Source organism: Melospiza georgiana, chromosome Z (assembly GCF_028018845.1).
Source record: "Melospiza georgiana isolate bMelGeo1 chromosome Z, bMelGeo1.pri, whole genome shotgun sequence".
Lineage (NCBI taxonomy): Eukaryota > Metazoa > Chordata > Aves > Passeriformes > Passerellidae > Melospiza > Melospiza georgiana.
Genome location: NC_080465.1, coordinates 18,839,588 through 18,867,505, shown reverse-complemented (window position 1 = coordinate 18,867,505; position 27,918 = coordinate 18,839,588). Strand labels below are relative to the sequence as shown.

Genomic DNA, 27,918 nt, shown 5'->3' with positions numbered 1-27,918 from the left:
CTGTGGGGGTCAGAACTTCAGCACAGGGAGGCTGTGGAAGAGCTGGCAAGCACTTGCTCCTCATGTGATGTCCCTGGCACCAAAGCAGGGATGGGACGTCAAGGGTGTCCATCGTGTCACTGGAGACTCTTACACAAGCTGTGACACAGAGCCTCGAGGGCTCTGGGACAGCAGCAACAACGTGTCCAGAGCCATAAGAGAATCCCCCAAATCAGGGGTGCCTGCAGGGTCTGGCCAGCCTTGTGCTCTGGGAGACAGGCCCTTGGGAAGTCAGACAATGGCAATATGACCTCCCTTCCTCCTCAAGAGGAGAAGGATCCGTTGTGTCAGGATATTACAGGAATGTAAGAGAGCCTCTTCCCTTGCTGTGCACAGGAACAAGGATCGCAAGACCCAAAACAAGGGCAGATACCCAGGGCACCCCATTACCTCCTGGCTTCAGGAGAAATCCTGCGTGAAACTGGGGAGTCAGGGAGACAATGACTGTGCAGAGTGTCTCCTGTCTTTGTCCCAGATGGCATTTTCCTGACAAAAGTGTATAATTCAGCCAAGTTCCAGCCCAATGCACTCAGCTGTTTTCAACCTCTTTTGTTTGTCTTACAAGGCAGAGTGAAGCTGCCCAGAAATTAAAACCAAAAAACATATCCAGCCTTAGGAAAGCAAGATGTTTATTGCAGATGAAAACAGGCAATGAGAAAAACTTTCAGACTAAAAATAATAGCACAAAAGGTGGTGGGGTCTGTGGGGTGCAGTAAAAAGCCCAAGCTGGGCTTCTCCAGCCAGCTAAAATCACAGTGAGTGTTAGCTTTGCAATGCCACTCATATCTATGCAAATAAGAAATTACTTTCAGAAACACAGGTGGATGCTGGACTGTACGACTGAAGTGTAGTGTGGCAGAGCACTGTGAAGCCTTCCATGGGCCCAAGCAAAACAGCCTGTTTGCAGAGAGAGCAGGAGGCTCATAAGCCACAGGCAACTCCCTAGGGGCTGCCTCTCTAGCCTGGAAGAAGCATAGAAAGCAGAGTGACAAGGAGAGTATGGGCTTTATGGTTCCCAAGAAAGCAGCTGCTCAAAATCACTGTGCCATACTTATCAAGTTTGTGAGGTGAGAGTAAAAATAAAAAATATCCCCAAACAATCAGAAAGTTAATACAGAATATGCGGAATGTATTCGTTATCCTGGTGGTCGTTTTCCAGAGGAGTATTGAACTCTTCTAGTATATCTGCTTCTGCTGGTTTCAGCACATCCTCTTCACCTGCAAGGCATGTAAGAGACAGATCATTTCGTACTGGGGGGCTCCCCTGTTGCCCCCCTGTCCCTTGTTAAAGCCTCCCTGGCCAGTCTCCTGCAATTGCCCAGAGAAGGCATTAGGTGGATTGCCTGCTTTCCAAGGGCACTCCCTGTTGTGGAGGGGAGTTGGAGAAGGTAAGGCACTGGTGGGTTTAAAGCCAGAGGCAATAACCACAACCCTGATGGTTGCCCATTTCAAGACCTCAGGGCTGGAGGCTGGACACCCACCCCAGAGCCCAGGATGCAGAATAGCTGCTTTCCATGGCGTGATGGCACCACATGCCTTGCATCAACAGGCCTTTTCTTCCCCCCTGCAGAGACATTGCTGGAAATACCATAGTTGAGGGTCAGAGGATTGTCACCTCCTCTGAAGCAGAACCTTAGTTTTCCTGCTTTTGAAGCAACCTGCATGCTTAACTGCTAAAGTGAATGTACTCTACTCTTCCCATGACAAATCTGGGAGCAAATCCTGCTGCAGTAGCTGTAAATGCATTTTCTGAGCCCAGACACCAGCCTGCCCTTCTGACCAGCTTAGTGCCCTCCATGCCTCAGTCCTGGCAGGTTTCAAAGATGTAGTTGCCTGCAGGCTCCCACTCTTTGTCCCAGTGCCCACTTTGCTCTCCCACCATCCCAGTGTCATCCCTGAAACTGGATAGACAGAGCATGTCTTGACTTTGGCTCCCCCAACCAGCTCTGACCACAAAAACCCTCATCTTCTCTCCACAGAGAAGAGATCTTCACAGAAATATATCCCTCTGTGCTAATATGGCTCTTGGCAGAGCCACAGAAGTGTTCTTAGGACAAGGAGTTAGAAAGAACCAGGTCCACAACCCCATCCCAATGACTGACTAGCTTGTCATCACTGCCCTGGACTCGAAGAGAGCTGTCTGTCCCTGCAGCCCCACCATCCCCCCACCCGTTCTGAGCTACCCCAGTTTTGTGGGGTGGGACCCATGCCCTGGGGCTGCGGCAGGGTTGTTGTTGGTAAGGCGGGCACCCTTGGCTGACAGTCCTCAGGCGGCAGCGCTGCGCTGCCCCCAGGCCAGCACGGGGCAACAGCTCTGCGGCAACTCACCAGCAGGGTCCGAGCTCCTGTCTGCCAGCTCCCCTTCCACTGCCACCAACGGCAGCCCACCGACCATGTTCTGGATGGGCAGCATGGGTGGCTGCTGTTGAAAGCCTGCTTCAGGCAGCGCTGGCTCCGAGGGCTCTGGCTCCGAGGGCTCTGGCTCCCCCTTCTCCTCTGGATCGGGCTCCACTGCTGGCTCTGACTCCAGGACAGCCTTGACCACTGTCTGACAGCCCCGTCCTCTTTTGGCTCTTCTGGCTCTCCTTTGCTGTTCGTTCTTATAGTCTCTGCCAGGGGATTTCACAGGGATGAATAGAACAAAGGACTTTCCCTTCTGCCTAAGGCAGTTTGCTGGGTCCCCTGTTGTGATTGTGACCCAGCTCATCCTGCAGAAGCTGCAATTCTTCAGTCCCCCTCCCGAGCCCTGCACAGCAGCCTTCTGCAGCTGCACCAGTGGGCAGGAGCTTGGGCAACAAATTCTTCCTCAGCCTCACATTATGATTGAGGTTTGCTTGCTATCCCTCACCCATCTCTCCCCCCAGTGCCTGTGCAGACCTTGAGCAGCTACTGGCTGCATGTCACCTTTCCTCATTGAGGACTGATGGCTCTGTCCTTGGGTGAAGATCGAGAGACTGGGCCATGTCTGGGCTCAGATTAAGTGCACCACAAAAGCACTATGACAGAAAAAGCAAGATTTACCTCATAACCCACTGAGCTGAATCTTTCTCCAGGGCTTCTGCTTTTCTTTTCCTGAGCAACTCCCGGTCTCTCAAGCGACGGGTTATGATGACATCTACGAGGATAAAGCGAGTGCCAACGTGATGTTCTGATCCCTCCCTGCCTGGCGCTAGAGCACTGAGGCAAGAGGCCATAGCTTTTTTTTGTCCCAAAGGCATCTTAATATGAAACTCCTTGAGCACTGTACTTCCAGCACAGCCTCAGTGGGGAGGATTTGATGACACCGCACCCATAACTCCCAGGCTCCTAGCCTGACAATTACTGTAGATTTCCAGGTACAATTCCTTGGGGGACCCATGTCCAACAGGATACAACCTACTCCCATACTGAAGGGACCTGGGGCGTGGTGCCTTTGATCAGGCATCAGTACAGACTGCAAGATAATTCTTCATGTTTTCTCCATTGTTACACTTTTTTCCACACAGCTGGAACTGGCCACCACAGAAATTAAGATGTTTATCTAAAAATCTAGAAGAAAGCCTTGACCCACAGAACAGACAATCCTTCAAAACAGGAGCAGCTCTGTGGGGGCAAGGATGAGCCAGAGGGCACAGCCTTACCCACACAGATGCTCCCGTGCATTGGGCTGAGACCTCGTGGGGAGATGGTGATGCAACCAGAGACCAAGGCAGGGCTAGTATACCCTGCTGGGGTTGAGAAAACTGTCCCAAACACCGCACAAACAGCCCCAAGCTGGTCTGCAGCTGTGAGGAAGACCATGGCAGGGCCTAAGAAAGACCAACTGATTTGAGAAAGCTCCAATGCTGGCCTTATCATTTGGGCAGGATATGCAGGTTGCATACAGCCAGTAGCAGAGAGGAGCACTCCCCAGATCCCAGATCACCACACCTTCCTTGGCCAAGGTAAGCAGTGTCCATTTCACTGGTTGCAAAGGGCTCCAAATGGCTTCCTGAGGCAAAGACCAGCCTAAAAAATGGTCTGAAATTCACTTCTCCATGTCTTTTTGTCCTAAAAGACAGCAATCCCTGATGATTTCTAGTGTAGACTCTAAGCTGTGGTAGTAAAAACTTGTCTCCAATCAAGCAGCATGCTCCCCAGTTCCAAGAGACACAGGGAGCAACACTACTGCCCTGAGGCCTTGAGAGAGAGGGAATTCTTCCCAAAGGTACACTGAAGAGATCACAAAAGAAATGATTATCATAGTTTCAACAAAACCCACACAAGTGGAAAAGCAATACTATGACCTCCTCCTTCCAGATGTAATTGGATCCAGCTCCTTTAACAAAAAGCCTTGGCTCACACTAAAGTAGTGAAATCAGTGAAAAATTGTCATTTTGTCATTCTCTTGATCAGATGGTAAAATTGTCAAGGTGAGAAAGACTTCTGAGGCTGAGCTGGGAATACAGGTCTTTTATTAAATGCCAAGTATTTATTAAATGCCAGTAAAACTGGCATTGCATTGTCCTGTCCTGTAGTCCAGGACAGGACAATGCAAAACTGACAGCAGGAGCCAGTCTCTGCCCAAAGTAGGTTTTTACACAAGACACGTCTGATAATTAATAATAATCTTACAGAAATTTATCTTGGAGAGTATTTATGTTGGTCTATGCTTCAATGTCCTCACCAAAGCAGAGTCAGCATTAAAATTACATCTGACTGCCCAGAACACTGTCCAGGGAAGCTGAGAATAACTCCAAGACAAGTGGGAGGTTGTTCCCTGATACGAGGCAGTAACAGAGACAGTAGGGCTCAGCCAGCAGGAGATGACTCTGCCATCCACTTAGAAAAAGGCAGTAAACTCCCTGGGAAGATGAGGTTACAAGTTGCAGTAGCAGGATCTGCACAGGGCCTCGGTTCAGCTACTGAAGTACATAATCCCTTGCACATCCCATCTGCAGCCAAGGTAATTTTATTTTCCTTTCAAAATGTCTTGTGAGCTGTAAAAGCAATTTTAGCTGCTTGCATTCCATCTCCTTCCCAGTCCATTCTAAGAAAACATCCCTAATTCACTTCTAACTGGTCCAAGAAAGCACTCCCACAACAGCTCCAAAGCTGTCACCTGCCAGCACTAAGCAGGGGAGACCACAGTAAAACATATGCATCCTGATGAAAAAATATTTACTAGAGGGCACAAAGAAACAGAAATTAAATGAAAAGAGAAAAGAAAATCAAGCTATAAAAACAATGAGGCAGTACTGCCAGTCTGCAAAGAGACAATCTACTGATGCTCTCTGAAGGATTTTAGTTGAAAAGCCTTTATATGTGCTTTGGGATCTGGAACATAACATGTAAAAAGACACGCATTTGCAGTTAAATGTGCATCCTCTACCCCCAAGCATAGACTAATAATTATTAGTTCCTTTTCTGAGAAACACTCGGTAACAAAAATCATGCTCTCCTCTCTCCAAAAACTCAAGTTAGGAATGTTGTCATCTTACCTGGCACAGCATACTCCTCACAGGCTGCAGAGGGTGGCAGGGAAGAGTCCGAAGAAGCGTGGTCTTTGCCTAAACTCTCCATCGTTCTTTGCAGTTTTAATTAGAAAGCAGCTTAGTTCCCTGGAAACAGCATCTGGAGATACTGGTGCAGCATAATGAGAGCTTGAAAAAAATGCAGACTGCCCGCCCCAAACCTCTTATCTGGCCAGGCCACTAGGAGGGTAATAATATTCTCCTTATCAGAGTGGAAAGGTGTGTGAGTCTCTGTCCAGGATCTACTGTGTGGATTGCAAAATATGTTAGTGCTTTTATACTGCAAATTATTCCACGTCAGATAGGAAGTTTGCTGCTGCTGAACTGTGACTCAAAAGCTCTCCTTTGTAGTGGACATGGTAGGGCAGGATGTGGCACTGCCTCAGTGCTGCTTTCCAGAGTGAGATGCTGGGATCTGTTGTTAGTCCTTAAGGACCCCTTGAGAAATGGGATACATGCTGTCTGAAGGTGTTTGCATAGGATGCTTGCAGTGCTGGTAGGAAGGCACATCCTCCAGCTCCCTTCACAGCAGGACTGGCAGCTTCACAAGGTCAGGATGGCTGTGTTGCCATATTCTTTGGAAACCCCTAAGGATGGAGACTGTCACAGTCATGTTAACTGCCCAAGAGCTGCACCAGCTTCCTGGGATCCAGACAGAATAATAAATCCATGCCAGCCTGGCTGTGCATGTTGAGGGCTTCCTAATGATTGTTTGGTCCAGTCCCTGGTGGATCAGGACTATGAACAAAGCACTTCACTGATGAAGCAAGAATGGCAATGGGCAGTCCCAGTAAAACCAGTGGGAAGACCCAGCTGTTCCCTTGCCCCCACAGGATGATTTCCTTAAGTGGCTGTTCTTAGCTGCTGGTAGCCCCTTGCAGCCCCAGCCCCGCCTGGCCTGCAGGCTCCTGCAAGGTCATCTGCAGGGCCAGCATCCCTGCAAAGGGGAGGCTGCTGCCTGGTACAATGGCTTCAGTGCTGAGAACCTGTTCCTTGCTCTGCGGGAATGGCCAGGCCCCTAGATCAGTGCATGTGAGATGAGGGGGTTATCTTGGCCTCTCCTGAAAACTGCCTTCATAGTTTCTTATGCCAGGATAGCACAGAAAAGCTCAAGCTTATATTGTGTGTAACAGCTCTGATGGAGCAGAGGTACCTCTTTAGCCAGTTTCTAGTGCACTCAGCTGCTATCAGCACTTTTTTCCATGAGACACTCAACCACTTACACACTGGTTAGGTGCTAGTGCCCCTAACCCTTTCCCTCCCTGCCCACCATGAATTCAGAAGTGGTTCAAAGGTTGGTAAAGGACTCGATAGTGTGTCTACCCCCAGGTCCTCTGCGACCCAGCTACCTTACAAGGCAGGGATGATCCTACCTCCTCAAGCAGCCTGAGGAATTGCCCTGAGTAAAGCAGCTCCTCAGGGATGAGCAGATCTGGCTGCCTCCAATCTTTGCCAGCCTTTTTTATTTTTAGTGTACATCCTGTACTCTCAACAGGATCTCTCTCTAGGTTCCTGGAAGCTCCTGAGCTTGAAACTTCATACATATAGATTTCTTAAGATCTAACCTTGGAGGTCCGTGGCCATCTCTGCTGCCATTCTTCTTATCCCCTGAGTTACCACTTTACTCTAGGGCTCGTGCCCTGTGTCCACTGCAGATTACACAGTACCTCCAGAGAGGTGGGGTAGGTCTAACAGCCCCAAAAGGAGCAACAGGGTGGTGGCAGCAGAGGAGATATGGGAAGGCTCTGATATGGGAGGGTGGGCCAGGAGCATGGATGGCATAAAGAGATGTGAGGCTACCAAGTCATTCACAGAATAGTTTCTTGTAGCTCAGTCACAAATGAAGACAAGGTGTGCCAAGCTGGTGAGGGTGTCCATGTTCCAGCACTGTCTGAAGATGCAAAGCACTAGAGACACCCTGGTCATGCAGACATCTGGGAACTGTACCCTGGCAGGATACTTCACTGTGCAAAGGCATTGCTTTTGGAGGGGCAAACATATCAGGCCTTGAGCACTGTTTCTGTTTTTGTGTCCGTCACTACAAAAAAGACATTATTACAGAACCACACAGTGCTAAGCTGGAAAGGACACAGCAGGATCATTGAGTACAACTCTTGTTCCTGCTCAGAGCACCACAAAATCACACCATGTGCCTGAGAGCATTGTCCAAATACTTCTTGAACTCTGACACACTTGGTGCTGTGACCACTTCCTTGGGGTGCCCGTTTCAGTGCCCAAACACCCTCTGGGTGAAGAACCTTTTCCTGATATCCAGCCTAAACCTCCCCTGACTCAGCTTCAGGCAATTCCATCAGATCCTGGCCACAAGAGTGAAGAGGTCAGTGCCTGCTGCTCCTCTTCCCCTCACGAGGAAGTTGTAACTGCAGTGAGGCCTCCCCTCAGTCTCCTCCAGGCTGAACAGACCAAGTGACCTCAGCCGCTCCTCATATGGCTTCACTTCAAGGCCTTTCACCATCTTTGTTGCCCTCCTTTGAAACTTTCTAAGAGCTCAATGTCTTTCTTATACCCAAAACTGCACCAAGAACTGCCCCAGCACTGGAGGTGAGGCTGCCCCAGAGCAGAGCAGAACAGAGCAGGACAATCCCCTCCCTTGCCTGGCTGTGATGCTGTGCCTGATGCACCCCAGCACAGGCGCACACCCCTTCTGGCTGCCAGGGCACTGCTGGCTCACGTTCAACTTGCCACTGACCCGGTCCTTTTCCGCAGAGCTACTCTCTAGCCTCTAATTCCCCAGTCTATACACACATCCAGGGCTGCCCCATCCCAGGTGGAGAAACTGAAGTGCTTGGAGCATGTTCAAAGAAGAGCAAAGAAGCTGGCAAAGAGTCTAGAAAACAAGTCCTCTGAGGAGTGACTGAGGGTGTTGAGCTTGAAGAAAAGGAACCTGAGGAGACACTTTATTGTTCTCTACAGCTTCCTGATAGGAGATTGTAGATTGCTGGAGTCCATCTCTTCTCCCACGTAACAAGCAATAGGATGAGAGGAAATTACCTCAAATTGCTCTGGGGTAGGTTTAGGTTGGATGTCAGGCTGCCCAGGGCAGTGGTGGAGTCACTGTTCCTGGAGGTATTTAAAAGATGTGTAGGTATGGTGCTCAGGGACATGGTTTCCTGCACGACATGGCAGTTAATGGTCAAATTCCATGGTCTTAAATGATTCTATGACTCTATATTCTGGGCTGCCTGCAGGTGGTGTGAAGCATGGAAGGAAGGGTGGAAATCCCTGTGTGTTTCAGTGCTCCACAGGAGCTGGGTGCGTGCTCAGGCTGTGGCTAACTCTGCTTCTCACACCAACCATCTACGTAGTCACCCCAAAGCCTGGTGAGGGCTGATAAGTGACTCTTGACTCAGCAAAACTTTGCCATAAGGCACTGCAGAGCCAGTCCTGGTGACTGTTCCTCCATTTTGTCTCTCCATTTTTTGAAGGGAGCATTTGTGAAAGAAAGAGTCACTGTGCCCCAAGGTTCTTCAGAGGTGTTTAATGGAATAGATGGACTTCAGAATCTTACAGAGCTGGCACTTGCATCTCTCAGGAGGGAAATCTCTGGAAGACACTTGTCTCTCGAGTGTAAATTTCTTTAAATGCCAAGGGAGCAATTTCCGTATCTCACAGAAAACTTTGGTAATGGTTGGCAATGAGGAAATTACAGGCCCCATCACCTACTTTCAAGTTGTTTGTGCTCTGAAGTAGAGGGGCTGAGCTGTGGCCAAAGCTGCACTCCCTTTGCTGCAGGGATATTTGTGCAAGTGGGTTGCATTTTGTGGCCAGTCTTGGCTACATGAACTGCTGCAGTAGATGCTTTACAGTGTGCCAAGTGCTGCTTCCCTCCCCTTTCTCTCCACATTTCAGTTCAGCTAGCCCTGGGCCATTTTCGCTGATGTGTCCAGCCTCCTCAGTTCCTGAGGCCCCCCCTGGAAGACATCAGCTGAGTGTTCAGCAACCTGAGCATGTCCAGTGTCACAGACTCCTCAAATGCCATTGGAGCTGCTCAGTAGGGGAACATCACCAACCCTGGGTACATCTCACCATGCCACCACACAGCTTTCAGCACACAAATGTCCTGGGAAAGTTTTGTCCAAGGGACTCCTAGGGCTGGATCCTGCCATTGGCTGGACTTCTTTCACCGTAGACACCACACCAGGCTTTGGATCTATGTGTAGGTCAAAGGTCTTCGTGAGCCTCAAGGGTATCTGTTCCCCCTATCTGGCAAGGCTACTGCAAAGGACTGTCCAGAGACCTACACAGCCCTCCCTGCAGTCACGGATGCAGCCCTGATCAACATGGGCAGCTGGGGGAGCTGTGCTGCTGCCACTCTTACAGGGTGTCAGGACACTTCTTCCAGTTTTGTCTCACAGGACAATGACAGAGAAGCAGGCTTTTCCTTCACTCCCTGACTTGAGGAAACTTGCCTGTTTGCAGCACACTGCTCTGGGAACACTGTGGGCTACTCATTGATCTGTGTGACAAACTATGGTGCCTGTGAAAGAAGATAATCCCTTTCTTTCCCTGCCTTGACTGAAACATGAGAAGATGAGAAACAGACAGATAAATTGAATGGGAAAAGTGTATGCAAAAGTGCAAATTCATATGCACACTCTCTGGCACAGCTCAGGGCATTGCTGGCATCTTGCTGCCCACCAGCTGCCTCCTGAGTCTCACCTGGCCTTGGCAGGCAAAGATCTGTTGGGCTTTAGAGTCAGGCTCTCTGCACCAGGCTGGTTTTGCACAGGCCCTGAGGTCTGTGGCAGTGTTCAATCACTGCCTTCACCTTTCCCTTGGTCTGCCACTTGCTTTTGAGCCATGTGAAATAAACAGCCAAATCCACAAGCCCCTGGGGAGGACAAGTACCTCTGAATTTGCTGTGTGTAGAGTCAACACTGACCCCATCCTGTGGCTGCCCATGTTCTGACCTTGCAGGTCTGGCCTATTAGTCTGTACTTTAGTCCTGCAATTTCTGAATAAACACTCCACTTTGTGCTGGAGGCATGTGGTTTCCCTCTTCAGAAGAGCTTCTGGATGGTCTATGTTGTTTTTTCCTAGCCTCTGCACATAAATAGTCATGGCTCTCAGGGCATACACAGCACACATGCTCTTGGGCTGCAGCCACTCTGCGGGTGCAGCTCAAGCCACGGCACGGAGCTGAGACCCTGGTGAACACTTACCCACCCCAGGGGAGAATGAGCCCCAGTTATGCTAAGCTGGGCATAACCTTCCCTCAGCCCTGGCAGAAAACTGGCATAGAGTTGCCCAAATAAATCCTACCTGTGGCTGAGTTGGCAGCAGCAGGAGCAGAAAACCTCAGGACAGAAGTGAGCGATAGATTTGTGCTGCTCACTGTGGATGCGTTTTGGCCCTACCAAAGCCTTTCCCTAGGGTGCAGAGGGGACAGACAGCAAGATCTGCAGAGAAGAATTGGCAACACAGAGAGGAGTACACAGCCAGACCACCTCTTCCATGTTATTTGGGGACTGGAAGGGGACAAACAGCCTTGCAGAGCCTTGGGACAAATGACCAGGTAATAGCACCAGCCATGGACACGTGTCCCCTCCTCTGCAGAAATAGAAAGGATTCAGGAAAGGAAAACAGGGAAAATCAAAGCTCTGGACAACCCTGAACAATTAGTGAGGCTAGAACTTTTCAGCCTGGGAGAGAACTTTCTAAGGAGAATAAAGATTTTGATGACAGCAGCTGCCTCTGGGACAGAAAATAGTGGATACCATCCATCTGACTGAGCACAGCTGGTTTATGCTCCTCAATACTATTTCCAGCTGCAGCATTAAATCTGTCAGCAATGGCTTTGTTGTGCGTTGTGGTGCTTTGGGTGTCCCACCTGGTGGCTCCAGCAAGGTGCAGAACTGGGTGAGAGGGTGAATTCCAGCTGACCAAGCACAATAGTCATAGCAGACACTGGCACATCTCCCAGACTCCAAGGATGGCCACTGACTTTGGGGAGCTCACTTAACCCCAGGGTAGACCTCAGACTCCTATTAGATGCCTGCAAATGAGAACTGTATGGGATACTAGTATAGCAGCAAGTCAGAGCAACAAGACCTCCTGTGGGTGAGCACCGACCTGTCCTTGGAAGGTTTCAACTCACCCTGAAGCACTCTTCAAAGCTGGTCAAAAATCTCAGCTGGTAATTCTGTACAAACACAACATCTTGTGCGGGACTGAAATGACCTCAGGAGGCAAGCCCTGCATCAGCCCTCTGATCTCTGCCACTGTGAGCAAAGGGGGCCCTTGCCTGCCCAAGTTGTATGGCCTTGTTGCAGGTGTTGTGTGTGCCCATGTGCTAGAAGTGGGAGATGAAAGAGCAGAGGAGGCCCCAAGGCCTGCTGATTCACACTGACACTATTACCTTGGTGGGACTGAGCCCTGCCACAATCTCAAAGATGATAGCTCTGACACCAGGAGCTACCTGCAACTGAAAATTCTTCAGTTTGGGGTTTTTCTCAAGTGCTGGAGCAGATGTCTGGGATCCCTGGTGTTCACCATCTCCGCTCAGTCTCTTTCCATGCTTCCATGCATTATCTGAGCTGAATGCTCTATGAAAGGCCTTAGATAAAAAGCAGAATAACATCTAATATGAGAAGTGCAGATGTTACTATTTTCAATTTACATCAACTCTGGAACCAGTGAAACAGTTTACTAGGGAGCCATGGAGTCATCTTCTCCCATGCCAGAGAAACTTTATTTTCCCTTCACTAAATTGACTCCTACAGAGAAAACACTGTGCTTGTTCAGCATCTTCTTCATCAGGACAGCTGCATTTCTTGCTTCTCCCCCATGGCCTTTCTTGCAGGAGTGTGGGTGAGATAATACTCTGTGCAGAGCATCCCAATTTGTTATGTGGATTTGAAATTATTGTTTAGACTGTGCACTTTTGGTAGCTCTTGGTGGGAACTGGCTTATGCTGTTTTCCTCCAGCCATGCATAAAAAAAGTGCTGTTGAAATAAGATTGTGCATGTGATTTTATTATTCACCATAGCTAGCTTAAGTGTGCAATTCGCACAGAGCACACAGGATCAATTAATCACCTGTTTTTAGGCTCAGAAAAGTTATCAGAAAGCTCAGGTATCTTGACATTGCCCGTCTTTCAAAATCTGGATGTCTTGCCTGGTTCTCCTAGAGTAATATAGGAAAAAAGAGTAAGAGATCAAAATAAAACACCATTCCATGAGTCATACTTTGGCTGCATTCCATCAAATGGAATGGAGCTGACTATTACAAAATTGACCTACTCATTTTCCTGTCTAAAGAGCTGAGATGACTGCAACATCCTGGCTCATGAATGTGCCCTCCCAGGGCCTGTGGTACTGGTGCTGCATCTGCAGCTTGACCTGCTCACAGCAGGGCTGTCCCTAGCACGAGGTTGTTGTGGCCATGGCTCTATCTGAGCACCAACCACCATCCCCAAGAATGGAGACCCCCCCTCACACCCCTGTAGTGCACCACCAATTGGACCTGGTGCCTGTGTCAAATTTTCACCCTCTTGGCGCTGCTGTTTGTGGCTGTTGTCTCCTGTTTTACTGCCTGCACCAAGACAACTGAGGCTCCATCCCATCTGCGACTGTAGGCTGCTGCTGGATCCCCCCAGCCACTCCCTTCCTCAGCCTGGCTGGGTACAGCTCCTCTGCTCTTCCTTGCAGCTTTGCTTGACGAGCTGGCCAACCCTCTCCTCCTGCGGCCCAGCACACGGTTTGTTATTTGCCACGCAAGTGCAGCCTGCCGTGGCTTTTCCCAGGCTCTGGGGAGCCTGGATGGCTGTACTTCACAAGCACCTAGTTTCAGGCAGCCAAAATTAGACCCAGGAGGTCCCTGCCAAGGGCATGAGCTTACATTTTTTCCACGCAGAGCTGGCATTCATTGGCATAGGTATTACCATCGGTCCCACAGATGGGCAAGTACAAGAGGGGGCAGGCCTGCAGGTTAGCCAGGTCTTCACACACCGGCTGGAAAGGAGAAAACACAGCACACATTTCAGTGCCAGCAGCACCCATTTCTTTCCCCCAGAACACTCAGGCAGGACCAAGTGCCACTGGCAAACTGGTTCCCTCTGTCAGAGTAGTGCGTGTCCACAGAGGAGCAGCGGCTGCTGAATCCCTCAGTGGGACCCTTGGCCTGGGCTTTGGTGTGGGTTTGATGCTGGAACACCAGTTGCCATGAAGCTGGGGATGATCTCTGGGAACAGTCTTTCTCCCAGGCACACCAAGCATGCCCAGCTCAAGCCATGAACAAAGAAAACCAGAAGCCTCTTACCCTTCTCAGGCCAGCCCCTTCATTCAGCTCTGCCCCTGAAAGAGAGCAGAGACCCATGAGCGTGGCATTTACCCATGCCTGATGGCAGAAGCACAAGAGATTGACAGAGGATCACATCCCAACCAAAAGGAAGGCAGTGTTGTGCAGAGCCCATTCAGGACTGAATCAGTTCTGTGGGTTTCATGAGGGAGAATCACTTTGCTGCTGCATGCCACTCCCACCCCTCCCCTGACAGCAGCACAGTACACTGCCTGCATCCACAGCTGAGCTGGCTGGGACAAAGCTGTGAATGGCTGTTCCCACCCCCTAAACCCTCTCCCAACAGCCCTCTCTCCCAGTTTCTGGGTCAGAACCTCCAAGGAGCATCCAACACAGCTCAGGAAATGGGAAACCATGCAATGCAGCATGTGGCATGGGGTATCCTCAGAGGGATGAGGCTTGGTGATATTGCACAGCTGGACAACTGCCGCCTCTAGGGAGAGCAGCATTTGGTGGGTTCCTTTTTGGTGGGCAAACAGAGCAGTAGCAACAGTTCACAGCCCACCTGTGCAGTGCACAAATGTCCTGGGAGCATGAAGGCTCACACACAGGCAGCTCCAGCACCAGCTCTACCTGCACATAGGTAGCAAAGGCTTCCCAGTGCCTATAAACAGGTGCTTCCCTCGTAAATATGCTGAGCACATACTGTTCTTGCAGAGCCTTGCCAGTTTGCATGGAGGCAGGAACTGCAGCAGCTGTGGACTCTCCCAGGTCGCTCCCAAGTGCAATACATTTGATGAACCAGCCTGTAACCCTTGACACAAACTGCTAAAAACGAAGGCACGGCGTATTCGCTCCAATCCCTCTTCCTCACCATGCTGCCACTGTTTGTTTGCCCTAACCTCACCTCCTCTCCAAACCAGAATTTCTGGGTCTTTCTGCCCTATCATGCATTCCCCTCCGTCCCATTATCCATCTGTCATTCCCACCCCATGGCCCATGAGCCAGCCTCCAGCAGCAGAGCAGATTTAGATTTACCTCCGGCAGCGACCAGAGTCGCCATTGCTGCCGCCAGCAGCAGCAGCAGCAGCTCTCTCCCAGACATGGCCAGCTCAGGCAGGACCTGCTCACGCACCTCGCTCTGCTCGTGGCTGCCTTTATAGAGGAGGGCACAGCCTTATCTCAGGAACACTGGGAAAAGCACTGTTTTGTTCCTGCTGGGAGCAGCTGGACTGTACACCCTAAGGGATCACTTAGGCACTCTCAACATAAGATAAGCTGTCCCCTGAAGCTTCCTACTCATCAGCTTCAGGTGGCAGGATCGGAGGCTGCTTTACAATCCCTTTTTACTGTAGTCAGGTGCTGTGGTTTGACACTGGCCCAACGCCAGGCAGCCACACAAATCACTCACTCACCCTTCCCTGCTGCAGCCAGAGGAGAGAAAAATTTCATGAAGGCTTCATGAGTTGGAATAAGGATGGCAGAAAACACTTCAAGGGCAAAAGAGGCTTGCCTTAGAGGTACAAAGTGAATTTATTGCTAACAAAATCAGGAAGAAAAGAGAAGTAAAATAAGCCCTTAAAAAAACCTTTCTTTATCCACAACTCTTCCCTCCTTCCCACTGACAGTGAGGGAGACAGGGCACAGGGGTTTTGGTCAGTTCATCACCTGAGGTCTTCTGCTGCACAGGGAGAGGAGCCCATCCCCTGTGAGACTGTGGGGTCCCTTCCCATGGAAGATAGTTCTCTATGAACTTCTCCAGCATGGCTCCAGTCTCACAAGAAGCAGTCCCCCCAAAACTGCTGTAATGTGAGTCCCTCCCACAGACTGACAGTGCTCCCAAAACTGCTGCAACGTTGGTCACTCTTCCACAGGGTGCTGTCCTCCAGGGACAGGCTGCTCCAGCCTGGGGCCAGGACTCCTCTCTCCATGGGTCTCCCACAGGATCACAGCCCCCTCCAGGCATCACCTGCTCCAGCATGGGCACCTCCATGGGCTGTGTGTGGATCTCTGCATCCCTGTGAATCCCCATGGGCTGCAGGGGCACAGCTGCTTCACCATGGGCTGCACCACGGCCTGCACGGGAATCTCAGCTCCAGTGCCTGGAGCAGCTCCTGCCCCTCCTTCTCCACTGACCCTGGTGTCTGCATGCTGCTTCCCTCACAGGTTCTCACCTCCCTTCTTCTCTGGCTGGAATTAACACTGCATGCCCCACTTTGTTTTGATTTTCTTATTAAATCTGTAATCACAGAGGCATTACCAACCTCTCTAGTTGGCCCAGCCTTGGCCAATGTCCAGTGGCATGTCCATCCTCAGAGCCATCAGGAATTGGCTTTGCTGGACATGATGGAAGTTTCCAGGCCCTTCTCACAGAAGCCACCTCTGTGGTCCTCCACTATCAAAAACCAGGCCGTGCAAAACCAACACATCAGGGTTGGGCAATGCTGCTCTTCTCTGCTTATCCCAGCCAGCTACTTCTGATTTCACCTCATCTAAAGCATCCCTTCACCCTTGCAGCTGCTGTTCTTCGTATGGGACAGGTATCTGCCCTTGAGTTGTGAGACTAGACATAGAAAAGCCAGGAAATTCAGGCTGATTAGAGTGGTGGCACTGTGGCATTGTCTCATGAGACCCAGCCAGGTGGATACTCAGCTGCCTGATGCACTGGTCAGGATCCCAAACACGAGAGGCCTGTCACTGTGCTGCAGCAAGCCCACACAGTCACTGGGTGGGATGGGATGGGATGGGATGGGATGGGATGGGATGGGATGGGATGGGATGGGATGGGATGGGATGGGATGGGATGGGATGGGACAGGCTGGGGGTGCAGACGGTCTGGAGGGTACAAAATTCAGCTCCCTAGGGGCAGGAAGCTGCAGCTGCAGTCACTGCCTATGCTCAGGAGCCACATAATCAGAGGTGGTTTAATCTAACCTTACTCCACTCACCACCTTGGCTGGAGCCAACATTGCCAGAACAAAATTATCTTTATCATGAGATTCAGTGTGTTGGAAGGGGACAGTGGGCATGGATATCCAGATTATATACACAGAGGTGGCATACAGAGCAGGGAGAGGACAGGGAGGATGGACACGATCCTCAGTGGCAAGTAACACTGTCTTTTCAACAAGAAACATGACCCTAGAATATTCCAGCTGCTTTGCCTGCAAGACTGGATGCTTTATGTCAGGGTGAGCATTCTTATCTTCTCTTTCTCAGAAACTTTATTTTCTACATCTGTCCCCACTTTCCTTAGGTTAAAAAAAAAATCAGTTTGTGAAGGGTGAAGGATGGAAAACAGGACAACTGGTCATAAAGTCAGTGCAAGACCAATGTTGACTAAAAACTCCTTCAGGTCAGATTTGCTGAAATGAAATCTGGGCCAGAAGGGACAGAGAGTGGCCTTCCCCATGGGAGCAGATGGGATGCATCATGTGTGCAAGGGGTGAGCAGGGGGCAGGTGCCCTACAGAAACCACCAGCAGGCTGGGAGAGATCCACGTGCATGGAGCACACACATTTGCACTTGCCGAGGATCTGACTATGACTGTGCTTGGGATGTTTTTTCCCCAGAGGAAGATGCTGCCGGCCCTCTCTATCTGAGTCAAAAGGGGACAGCTTGAGCATCCCTTGAGGCCAGAGAGCTATGGGCCCTGCCAGAAGCTGCTGGCATCCTTCTACTGGAGATCTGTTCGTGCAACTCAGCAGGGCTGTGACCAGGACTTGGGAAGTGGCAACGTCACCAGCTCAGGGTTCCCGCTGCACAGTCATTCCTCCACTCTGCCAAGGCAGCTGCACACATGTTTTATATTCCCTCTTCACAGAGTTTACACAGTTCAATTACCTTTGGCTTTCATTATTATTCCACTTTGGAAATCCCTCAACTAAAGTAAATATTTAACTGCATTAGCAGTTGTTCCCAAGGCACATGGGGTCCTGTTAGTCTTGTTTAGTCTAGTACAAGGGAGGCCAAGGGGGATCTGATAGCTGCCTACAACTGCTGGAAGGGAAGCTGATGTAGCCAATCTCTTTTTGGTGGTGCCAGATGACAGAATAAAAAGCAATTGTCACAAACTGCAGCCTAGAGATGATCAGGTCAGGAGTCAGGAAAGAAGCCTTACCCCAAAGGCTGTACAAGCCAAACCAGCAGAGACGTGGGACATGTCCATCTCAGCAGAACAGGTACCTGACCAAGCCTCACTGTGCACGAGGTTTGTTGGGTGAGCCCTGAAAGACCCTGCCACCAGCAGGTTGGGTCCATGAGACAAGCAGCTGTTGGTCTCCAGCACACATGGATGTATGCCCTTAGATTCACATCTAGCCAACACTCAACAATGTGGGCAACCCAGAGCCCCCTCCTGCAAACTGCTCACCCACCCACACTTCATGGCTCCAGGTGAGGGCTATCTTGGGCCTTTAAAGTCTTCTCCAAAGTTTTTACTACCAAGAAAAACATCCAAATGCTGATTGTAATGCCTCTGGTGCCATCTCCGCTGCCTCTGATTCCAAGCATGGCCTGGTTCTCTGGTCATGCCAGAAGCAGCACAGGAGCAGCAGGCTGGGGCTGTGCTGCTGGGACACGTTGTGTGCTCCAGATCTCTCCCCTTGGATAGAGGGTGACAGGAAATGTCTGCTTCCCCTCTGTGCTGGAGGCACCAAGGTCAGTTGGCTGATACAAGGCTTGATCTTCCTCCACCTCATTCCTCAGTGGTATTCAAATTCTAATGCCTTCACAAAGCAGATTAAAATTATATGCTAAGAGATGACAAAGGATAAATGACCTCTTGCAAACTGTTTTGTCCTTTCAAGCTTTTCTGCCAAGCACAAGCTTGCAACTCCTAATGAAAGTCCCTGCCTACTACACCTTGAAGAAGTGGCGGGGAAATTCTTCCTCAGGTGGGGCAGGAGGTTTTCTGGTGGCTGCTTCCCTCACATTGGAATTGGCTGTGGAGCTCCAGCTGGCTCTGCATTTTCTCCCTGTATTTACACCAGCAAGGTGGTGATATGGAAGGCTTCAAGACATATGACGGGGAGATGTGAAGGCTCTGGGTTTGCCTGAGGAGCTGGAGACCTAGTGATACCACCAGCAAGACGCAGAAACTCTGCTGGAGACAGCGGCAACAAGCAAGGAGACTTTTGATTCTGAAACCAATCTTAGGCCTGCTCCCTTGCAGCGCTGCCCCTGCCTCTGCACTTGTGCCCCACCAGTGGTGCCCACATCCATGCGCTCCTCCCGGATTGCTCATCACCCCATAAACCCTTATCGCACCTGTGCGCTCCGAGGGGGCTGCAGCTGTGTTTGCAGCCTCCCCGTGGGTGGGCACAGGTGGCGGCCGGCCAGGCCGCATTGCGTCACAGCGCTCTTGCCCCACACCTGCCTGCGGCCTTATCGCCGCGTGGCCTTGGTGTCATCACCGCTCCACCCCGCACCTGCCATTTCCTTGTTGTTATCTGTTGGCTTTCCTGGATTTCATGGTTGTTCTCGGCCTTCCCACGTTCTGCACCCATACCGATATTTTAACTCCTGCTCTGCTGCTCCTCCCAGGGCTCTGGCATACGGGCGGACAGCGGGGTCCCACAAGTACTGCAGTGCCCTGAGAGAAGAGTGCTGCCTTGCTTGTGCAGCCCAAATCAGAGCCCACCATCCAACCCTCCTGCTGAACAATGGGCCAAGGCAAAAAGAGGAGGGCAAGTGCCATGCTCATTTTCATCTTTAGCTCACTCACTGCATCTAGATGGGCTTTTATAGAGAGAATAACAGTCTCTGTTCTGTTCTTCTGACCACTCTGAGGTCTCCAGACAAGTAGGAAAGAAAAGGAGCAATTTGCTCTCTTTTGTATGAAAAAGAATTAAAAAAAAAAAAAAACAAAAAAAACCAAAAACCCCCCAAAAAACCCACCAAACAAACCAACCAACCAATCAAAACCCAAACAAATCAAATCAAAACCCAAACCCAAAATTAGCACCAGAGGTGCAAGTGACCACCAGAGGTTTCCCCTTGGATATATTGTGGATCCAAAACTCGACCCCTGAAATCTCAGTCTGTAACTGGGGAAGGGACCAGCCATCATCACTTCCCAGCAATTTTGCCAGACTTCCAGGATCCAGAATACGTCTTTGGCCACCTTCTTCCTTTTTATTACTGTGAATAAATACTGTGGTATGTCAGGCAGGTACGTCAGTAGTGTTCATTATTTTTTTTATGAAAGAAGAATTAGCCTGTGACATTCTCAGCTGGGAAAACACAAGATTGAGAGTACACAGACCAATCCTTACTGCTGGCACTCTCACCAGATGCAGTTTGAACCATAAATCTGGCATCAATCTGGAGAAGACTAAAGCTTCCTGCCAGGCAAGGCTGTTAGAGTGGACCCCAGAAGTGCAACAGCCTAAGGGAGTATCCATTGCACACTTTTTTTCCCCTGTTGCAGCTTACAGCTATAGCTGTGCAGAAGTTGCTGCAACTTGCCCTGATCCATGGGCGCCCACTTCTCTTCTCCCTTGTGTTGACCACTGCCTGTTCAAATCTCTGTTCTGCAAGACATGCTCTGAATGCACCCACAGTCTGCAAATGCTCTGCACCTCCTTGGCAGCTTAAGGATGGCCTTGACCTGCATTTTTCCACATGCTTGCACTTGAGGGCTGAGTGACCAAATTCCAAGTGCAGCAGATAAAACAGCAGAAAGCCACAGATTTCCTTCTTGGCCAGTAAATGCTTGGCCCGAGGCCCGGCAAGCCCCAGTGCTGGTGTCAGGGATGGGATGAGGCTGTGTGACTGGGCAGGCCAGGCAGGGCTCCCTTGCTGCTGCAGTGCTGCCCCTCCTGCTCTGAGCTGACACACATAACCTGGTTGCTGGCAGCAGCAGTAGGTGTGCTGTCCCCACCATACTGATGTTCAGTCCTGTTTATTTGTTTATCTGGGAACTCACACCCACTGTAATTTAAAAAAAAACAAAACAAAAAAAAAAAAAAAAAAAACAAAAAAAAAAAAAACCAAAAACCAAAAAACAACAAACCCAAAAAAACCCCCAAATTAAATTTCTCAGTCTCTTTTCCCCCAGAGTTTGTTTCTGAATGAATTAATCCATACTGGGCCCCAGATTTTTATACTTTCTAAGAACAGTGTTGCTAATTCCATTTTGTGTGGGACGGAATGCTGTCATCAGCCTGCATTTAGCACCATGCTGGAGAAAAAGGGGTAGTACATATGCCAGCTCTCCCCTTCAAAGTGACAGCTGCCCTTGCTGAGTTTCTGTGGCCCCTTGACTTCTGTGAGAGAGACCTGGTCTTCCCAGCCTGCCAGTTGCTGAAGTCCCTGAAGATACCCCAGAGAGAATCGATGTAATAAGGGACACAACAAGGATGCATTAGTGTAAGAGAATTGGGGAAGTCTTTCTTTTTCTCCTTGCCTTTTGAAGGGATCCTGTTCTGTGATGCTGCATTTGCATAGATCTTCAACAGCAGGGTCACCCAGCCATGCCTTTTCACAATGCCTCTGGTTGACAGTCATATGTCTCCACTCTGTCCTACACATCTGCAGGCACAGCATCCTTCTGAAGAAAAAACAGGGAATAAAATCCTCTCTAGTGTTCTGTTTATCCAGTGAATGTGCAGGCACACAAACTGCTCAGCACTTCTCCATTAGTTTAGTTGCCAGAGAAGGAAGATGCAGGTTTGCACATCAACATTAAGAGCAAAAATGTGTCCTTGATGTTGCCTGCTACTTCTGACTTCAGAGCCCACCTACTGTGCAGGTGTAATTTTTTTCCAAATGACCTATTCACTACTTGGGTATAAATGAATTAACACCAGGAGGGAGCCACAACAAGTACCACTGAGCAGAAGGGCACCAGTCACCCTTGGTGAAAGCCATCCTGTTTCTTGGAACACATTCCTGCAACATTTGCTTTCATTTCTCTCAAAAGCTGCAGACAGAACTTGGTAGTCTCTGAGATATCTCATTTGCATTGAGACAGCAATATCCTCTGTTAACTCATGGAAGCTCTGTTTTTTACTGCAACACTGTGATTATCTAGAAGTGTACTGGCAGATCAGAGCAGAACTAGAAATACTGAAAGCAGTTTACTTTTAAGTAGCCAGATGCTAATGCAAAGCTTTTCCTTTGGGAACTGTCAGGTAAAATCAGGTCAACAGTGAGAAAAAACCTACCTGAGCACAACTGCCATCCCAGATTCTCCTCCAGAAAATACACTGCCCAAGGGTCCAGCCAGCTCCTAGCACCTCTGGACAGATGTTATTCTTGCTGCTGTCTGTCCTGGGAGACAAAGCAGTGCATAGAAAAGAAATGCACTGCTGATAGGCACAAGGGCTGAGTACCCTTGTAACAAGAGGATTTGTGTGATTTGTTTATTAAATTGTTGTGACAAATAATCAGGCTGTATGTTAGGCACTTCAGCAGGAACCACCCAAACCAACAGAAGATGAACGAGGAACTGGGAAAGTGCAGCAGTAACTAAATGTGAGCTGGCTTTGGAGCCAGGTTTTGGCAAGGCCCATTAAGCTTTAGCCTTATTCTAGTGATTAGAAAAAGTTGTGTATGACAACAAAACCCTCAAAACAGATAAAGAAAACTTTCAAATTAAAAGCTGTCAAAGACTGTAACTGAGAAACAGCGTTTTTCTTCACTGAGATGAATGCAGCTGCATGTACAGAACATACCTTTTTGCCTGGTCATGAGCTTCTCTGCACAGGAAGCTATTTTTTGTCCCTTGTTCTTCTCAATCTACACAGAACCAAAGCTTTGCAGGCACCTCCTTTTGCTCTGGCAAGACTGACTCTATGCCTCATGCAGAAGATTACCATCACTTTACTTCTGAGGCAAGCACACAAAATAGGGCCTGAGACACAGGACACAGTTTAGCACCATGTATTTAAGATGCAGACCTTACAGGAGCAGATACAACTGAGAGGAAAGAGGGAATAAGCCTGGTAGGGCTGGGTAAGGAGGTACAAGCTCATGTGTCTTTCCTGTCACAACTGTGGGACACTCTCAGTCCATGACAGGACCAGCCAGCACCTTTCAGGAGGCAAAGAGATTAGGATTAAGAGCTGGTCTTTGTCCACATTCACTGTATCAGGGCTGTCTGGGATCTTTCCCACTGGGCAAAACCACCCCACAAAGACAGTTCAATGCTGGCAGCAAAACTGTGCAAAAGGACTTCCAGGTTTGTAAGATGATTCAAGTTTCTTTGTTCAAATGTCTTTATTTCAAGTAATGATCATTGCAAATTGTAGACAAAGCTCGTGGCCTGGTTTCTCCTGAAACTTTTTCCCATGGAGACAGTGCTGCTCCTGATTTCACTTCTCTGCGCTCCCAGCAAAAGGCAGCTGGATGTTGCAATTACATCTCCAGAGCTTTCTGCCTCTCTTAGCTTGTTCCTTTGCTGCTACCTGTCCCTCCAAATGAAGTCAGCCCTTCCCAATCCTCCCTCTAAGCCAGCGCCCAGGCAGAAGAGCTCCCCGGCTCGCACAGGAGCAAGCAGCGGGATCCCGGGAGCAGGAGCTGTGCTGTGACACTCAGGCTCATGTCCCCGTAGCAGGGTGACCGGCAGGCAGCCCGGAGCCATGCCCTGCCTCGGGGCTCTCTCTGCAGCAGAGGAATGAGCCTGACGGGTGCCGGGCAGGGATGCTGCCCGCCCGCCACACAGCATCCACACATCACTGCCCCGGAGCCAGTGGGACAGGGAAAGACACTGGGGACAGCCCTGGGCTTCTGCAGGCCTCAGAGAGAGCGACAGAAGAAAAAACATAGAACTATTTGGGCTGAAAGGGTCCTCTAGAATATTACCTAGTCCAACCCCCTGGCATGAAGAGGAAGAACTTTCACTTGACCATGTTGTTCTAAGTGCCATACAAGCTGAGCACTTTCACAAATATGGCATCCACAACTTCTCTGAGCAGCCTGTTACAATGTCTCACCACCCTCACTGAACACTCTAAATCTACACTCAATTTGATAGTCTTGTCCCTTTTCCTGTTATTAAAAAAAAAAAAAAAAAAAAAAAATCTGCCTCCATCTCTCCTGTAAAGCCCCCTTTAACTATCGAAAGGCTGGTCCCTGGACCCTTCTCTTCTCCAGGCTGAACAACCCCAACACTCTGAGCCTGTCTTCATAAGAGAGGTGCTCCAGCCCTCTGATCTTCTCCATGGCCTCCTCGGGACTACACTCTATGCAGGTGCACATCTTGCTTCTGGGGACCCCAGAGCTGGACACAGCACTCCAGGTGAGCCTCACCAGAGCAGAGCAGAACCACCTCCCTCAACCTGTTGGCCACAATTCTGTTTATGCAGTTCAGGATGCAATTGGCTTTCTGGGCTGCAAGCACACTCTGAAATAAATAAAGACAGAACAAATTACCAATATCATTAATCTGGGTTACTGCGGTTTTATACTAAGGAAAGCTATACCTTATGGAAAGCTATCAGATCACTTTAATAGGTCCTGTAAATCCAAGAAACAAAGATGTCAACGAGGGCGTGTCCCCCCAGCCCACACTGCTGGAGTGGGAGCATGTTTCTGTCCTGCTGGCATCCCTGGAAGCAGCATTTCTGTGGAAAGAGCTGAGCTGGATTCTCTGGGGAGCTGCACAGTGCCTGCGCTCCCTGCCAGTGCCCGGGAGCACAGTGCCAGCAGAGGACACCTTCAGCCCAGGGTACCCTGGCACAGACCCCACACACCCACAGCTCTGCTGCCACCCACCACTCTACAAAACCCCTCTCTATCTAGCCAGGCCCCAAATCCTGGCAATATCTTCTGACCTCTCCTCTTGCCTCCTTCTTGGCCAAGCCGTGCTCATCCCAGGGGCTGTGCACTGCATATTTTTGGTTCTTGTGAGTGACCCTGGGCTGTGGGCTTTAGTCTAGCACCATCCAGGTCTGCTCACACATGTGGGGCCTGCTCTTGTCCCATAGATGCTGAGGGCTGCCACAACCATGCTGAAGAGCAGAGTCACAAGCCCCAACTCCCACTCTTCCTGGAGGAGCTGACGTGACGCATGCTGAGCTTGGAATAAGCAGACAGGAGGGTTGCTGGGGGCTGTGCCCTCCCTGGCCAGAAAGGGTCCTGTGAGGTTTGACTCAGAAGGGCTAGAACAGCTACTGCACCTCCACCGTCCCAGCCACCTGCAGCTCTGCAGGAGCACACGTGCAGATGGGCCGTGTTTTGCTGTGGGGCACTGCATTTCATGTGGACACTTCCCTGCAGGGCTGGTGGTGACCACACACTGCTCTTCAGCTGAGGAGAGCTTGCCCAATGGAAATACGTGGTGCTACTGCTCTGGCGAAAGTACTGACCCCAGCACATGGGCTGTCTGACTGAGAACCTCCCATCTGATTAATATTCACATCCTTTCCCGGATTCTGCCATGCTGCTTGAGAACTTTGCTTTTCTTGCTGGAATATGGGGCATAAAACTTCCTTCTTCCTCCTCATACTTTGATGCCTAGCTACAAATGCCTAACCACCTAACTACCACATTAGCATTGAACTTTCACTCAGTTGCACCCTGATGGCTTGTTCCAGCAGGTATTCTAGATGTTTACAATCTCTTCCAACTGCCAAGTTTGATTAGAATCTGACTTACAAGTCATTAGGCATGATGGATGGACAGATGTATTTATGTGTAACAAAGTATTATAGTCAAGCAGTAATTTTTGTAGGGAGAAAAAGACTGAGAATTAACTTTGCCAAAAAAGAACATCACAATATGATGAGGTTGGAGTGGACTGTGGTGTGACTGGAAAAGTGAGGTCTCCAAGGACTCCTTACAGGTTGGGCTGGAGTGTAGACTGCAATGGTGAAAACTGGAGAGGGCTGGCATGCAGTGTGAGCAGCCAGACCTTGCACAAACACGTGCTCATTTTTACTTCTCCTGTAAGGCCGATATTTCTATTTCCTCACCATGGGCTCATTAGGACACCTTACCTCTATGTAAAAAATAGTGTGCAGTTACCTGCTTGGATCTGTAAGTCTGTATTTACCATTCACACATCATTGCACACTTGAGTGGTGCAGACTGTGAATGATCCCTTCCAGCAACAGGGCCTTCTTTAATCACAAAGCCTTGCTCTACTTCCAGAGACGTGTTGAGACCAAGCAAGACAGTGGTCCCATGGAAAAAATGACAATGTTTTCATAGGATTCATATAAAACATAGCAGGCATTCGTGGTGGGGAGCTACAGTGGACCCATGGAATATTGTGTTAGACATTTCCTAACTCTGATGTTTTTGCTGAACACTGTGCTGTCACTTTTGCTGTTGCTGGACAAATTTGAAAGATGGCATATATGGTAGTGTCATGGGAGATCGAACTGACTGCGCCTTGAGTCACAGCTGAGGTCTGGTTCACAATGCACCACTTTCCCTACAAGTGCTCAGTTCAAAACTGAAAGAAGGGAAAGACAAATTTCACTAGAACAAGTCCAGGTATTTCTGACAGTAGAGAAACATGGAAACTCTGGACTGAACTGCTAGTCCTGCAAAATGGATTTTCTGCTGGCTCCCATTGTGGGTTGCCTTTTACCAGTTGATCCATAAAAGATGTCTGAAGAGCCTGAATGTTTTGAAAGATAGGTTTACTCATTGAAGAAGGCAATTATTAGCTGATGCTTGTTTGAGTGTTGACTGAGAATATCAGTGCCATCAGTGATGGTGTCGTTATAGCACCATGGACCCTGGAATTGCCATCATGTTGCTCTCAACATCAGGTTTAAACAAAGCACAAGGGGATTACTGGACTAACTTGCAGAATGTCTCAGGAAGAACTGAGAAACTTCTAAGTGAACGGAAAAGAGGAAGCAGATGTCTTTGGTCATGCACTTTGGCAGCAGGATAGCTCATTCTCGTCACTCTGGCATCCCACCAGGCAGCACCAGAGGCTGCTGAAATCAGCAGATCCATGAGAGCTGAGGATAGCAGGAGCAGCGCAGGCGTGCAGGGGGCTCTGTGTGTGTGGGGGTGTGTGTGTGTGTGGGTGGGTGTGTGTGTGGGTGTGTGTGTTGTTACAAAGTAGTTTTTACCCATGAGAAGAATGAGATTCACTTTCTCCCTGCAGTTACTCTGCTTTTGTGAGAACAAATGAGTGGCAGCATTAAGGGCTACTACCAGGAGTTATTTATTGCACTTTAAAACCACTTGAGTGTTGCATGGTGTACATGAAGCACTCTGAAGTCCAGGTACATGCAAGTCTGCCAGACCACGAACAGGATTTTGCCTGGCCAGCTGTCAGTGTCATCCTGTGAGTCACCAGTGTCCCACTGATTGCTTTCCAGTCAGCTGCGAGTGAAATGCCTGCAGTGCCATGGGGAACAGCAAGGTTAGTACTGTCTCCCTGTGTCCCCTGCTCCTGCAGTAAGACAATACTATAATACCTCACCCATCATCTCTGCTGGCCAAGACAGGATAGGTTTCTTCCCGTACAATCAAGGCAGTTCCTTTCCCGGGTCAAGGACTCGCTAGTTACAAGAAACACGTGTAACCAACCTTGAGGGATGTTGGGAAGTGCCCAGACCTGCTTCAACAGGCACTACTACTGGCTTGATGATAGAAGTGAGGAAAGTCTTTCCTCAGAAAAGTGGATCAGTTCTGGGACAGGGCACCAGAGAGGTGTAGATTTCCATGCTGGGCAGCTTTCAAGACTCAGTGGGACAAAACTGTAGCTGACTTCACGTGTTGCCGGCAATAGTCATGCTCCAAGCAGGATGTTTGACTGGAGACCTCCAGAAGACCCTGCCACTGGCGCTGCTAGGATGTTGTGATATATTTAACAAAAAGCTAGTCATGATTTAAATGCAGGAAATGAGCTGAAACAAGCTCCACCGAGCTGACAGAAAAGCTACAGTTTTTGCAGATAAAAGCGAAGACAGCGTGTAGCCCTCCAAGGGGCACGAATACAAACACAGCCCTGGCTGCCCCGCAGCAGGTCGCTGCTGCCGCTTACACCCTCTGCCACAGGCGAGCGCTTCTGGGGGCTGCGACAGCGACGGGTCCAGCTGGCAAACAGCGGGCACCGTGCAGGAGGGCCAGCCAGGGCGGGCTGCGCTCACAGGGGCCGGCCAGGGCGGGCTGCGCTCACAGGGGCCGGCCGGAGCGGGCCCGGGGAGCGGGGCG

General features: G+C 49.7%; 2 protein-coding genes across 3 annotated transcripts; both read right to left on the bottom strand.

Annotated features, from left to right (window-relative positions):
- Positions 1-700: 700 nt before the first annotated feature.
- Positions 701-5,625, bottom strand: HEMGN (hemogen). The gene is made up of 4 exons (XM_058043338.1): positions 5,499-5,625; positions 3,061-3,154; positions 2,368-2,648; positions 701-1,257 (listed from the first exon to the last, which is right to left on the bottom strand). The coding sequence occupies exons 1-4, from the start codon at positions 5,578-5,580 to the stop codon at positions 1,148-1,150; spliced, it is 567 nt and encodes a 188-aa protein (XP_057899321.1). The 5' UTR covers positions 5,581-5,625; the 3' UTR covers positions 701-1,147.
- A 6,606-nt stretch (positions 5,626-12,231) lies between these two features.
- SPINK4 (serine peptidase inhibitor Kazal type 4) lies at positions 12,232-14,930 on the bottom strand. Of its 2 annotated transcripts, XM_058043341.1 has the most exons (5): positions 14,830-14,918; positions 13,813-13,847; positions 13,393-13,505; positions 12,591-12,678; positions 12,232-12,497 (listed from the first exon to the last, which is right to left on the bottom strand). In XM_058043341.1, exons 1-4 carry the CDS (start codon positions 14,894-14,896, stop codon positions 12,624-12,626), a joined length of 270 nt encoding a protein of 89 aa, XP_057899324.1. In that variant the 5' UTR covers positions 14,897-14,918; the 3' UTR covers positions 12,232-12,497; positions 12,591-12,623. The 2 variants fall into 2 exon arrangements, with proteins under 2 accessions (XP_057899324.1, XP_057899322.1); XM_058043339.1 differs by lacking the exon at positions 12,232-12,497 and having other exon boundaries at positions 12,512-12,678; positions 14,830-14,930.
- Positions 14,931-27,918: the final 12,988 nt, after the last annotated feature.

What these genes read in the sequence shown, in the direction of transcription:
- HEMGN (XM_058043338.1), bottom strand. Translation starts at nt 5,580, where the DNA reads ATGGAGAGTTTAGGCAAAGACCACGCTTCTTCGGACTCTTCCCTGCCA. An exon ending in TGAGGAGTATGCTGTGCCAG is followed by an intron (nt 3,155 to 5,498) that starts GTAAGATGACAA and finishes TTATCCTCGTAG; the next exon opens with ATGTCATCATAACCCGTCGC. An exon ending in CAGGAGCTCGGACCCTGCTG is followed by an intron (nt 1,258 to 2,367) that starts GTGAGTTGCCGC and finishes CATGCCTTGCAG; the next exon opens with GTGAAGAGGATGTGCTGAAA.
- SPINK4 (XM_058043339.1), bottom strand. Translation starts at nt 14,896, where the DNA reads ATGTCTGGGAGAGAGCTGCTGCTGCTGCTGCTGGCGGCAGCAATGGCG. An exon ending in GACTCTGGTCGCTGCCGGAG is followed by an intron (nt 13,848 to 14,829) that starts GTAAATCTAAAT and finishes GCTCTCTTTCAG; the next exon opens with GGGCAGAGCTGAATGAAGGG. An exon ending in CAGCTCTGCGTGGAAAAAAT is followed by an intron (nt 12,679 to 13,392) that starts GTAAGCTCATGC and finishes ATATTACTCTAG; the next exon opens with GAGAACCAGGCAAGACATCC.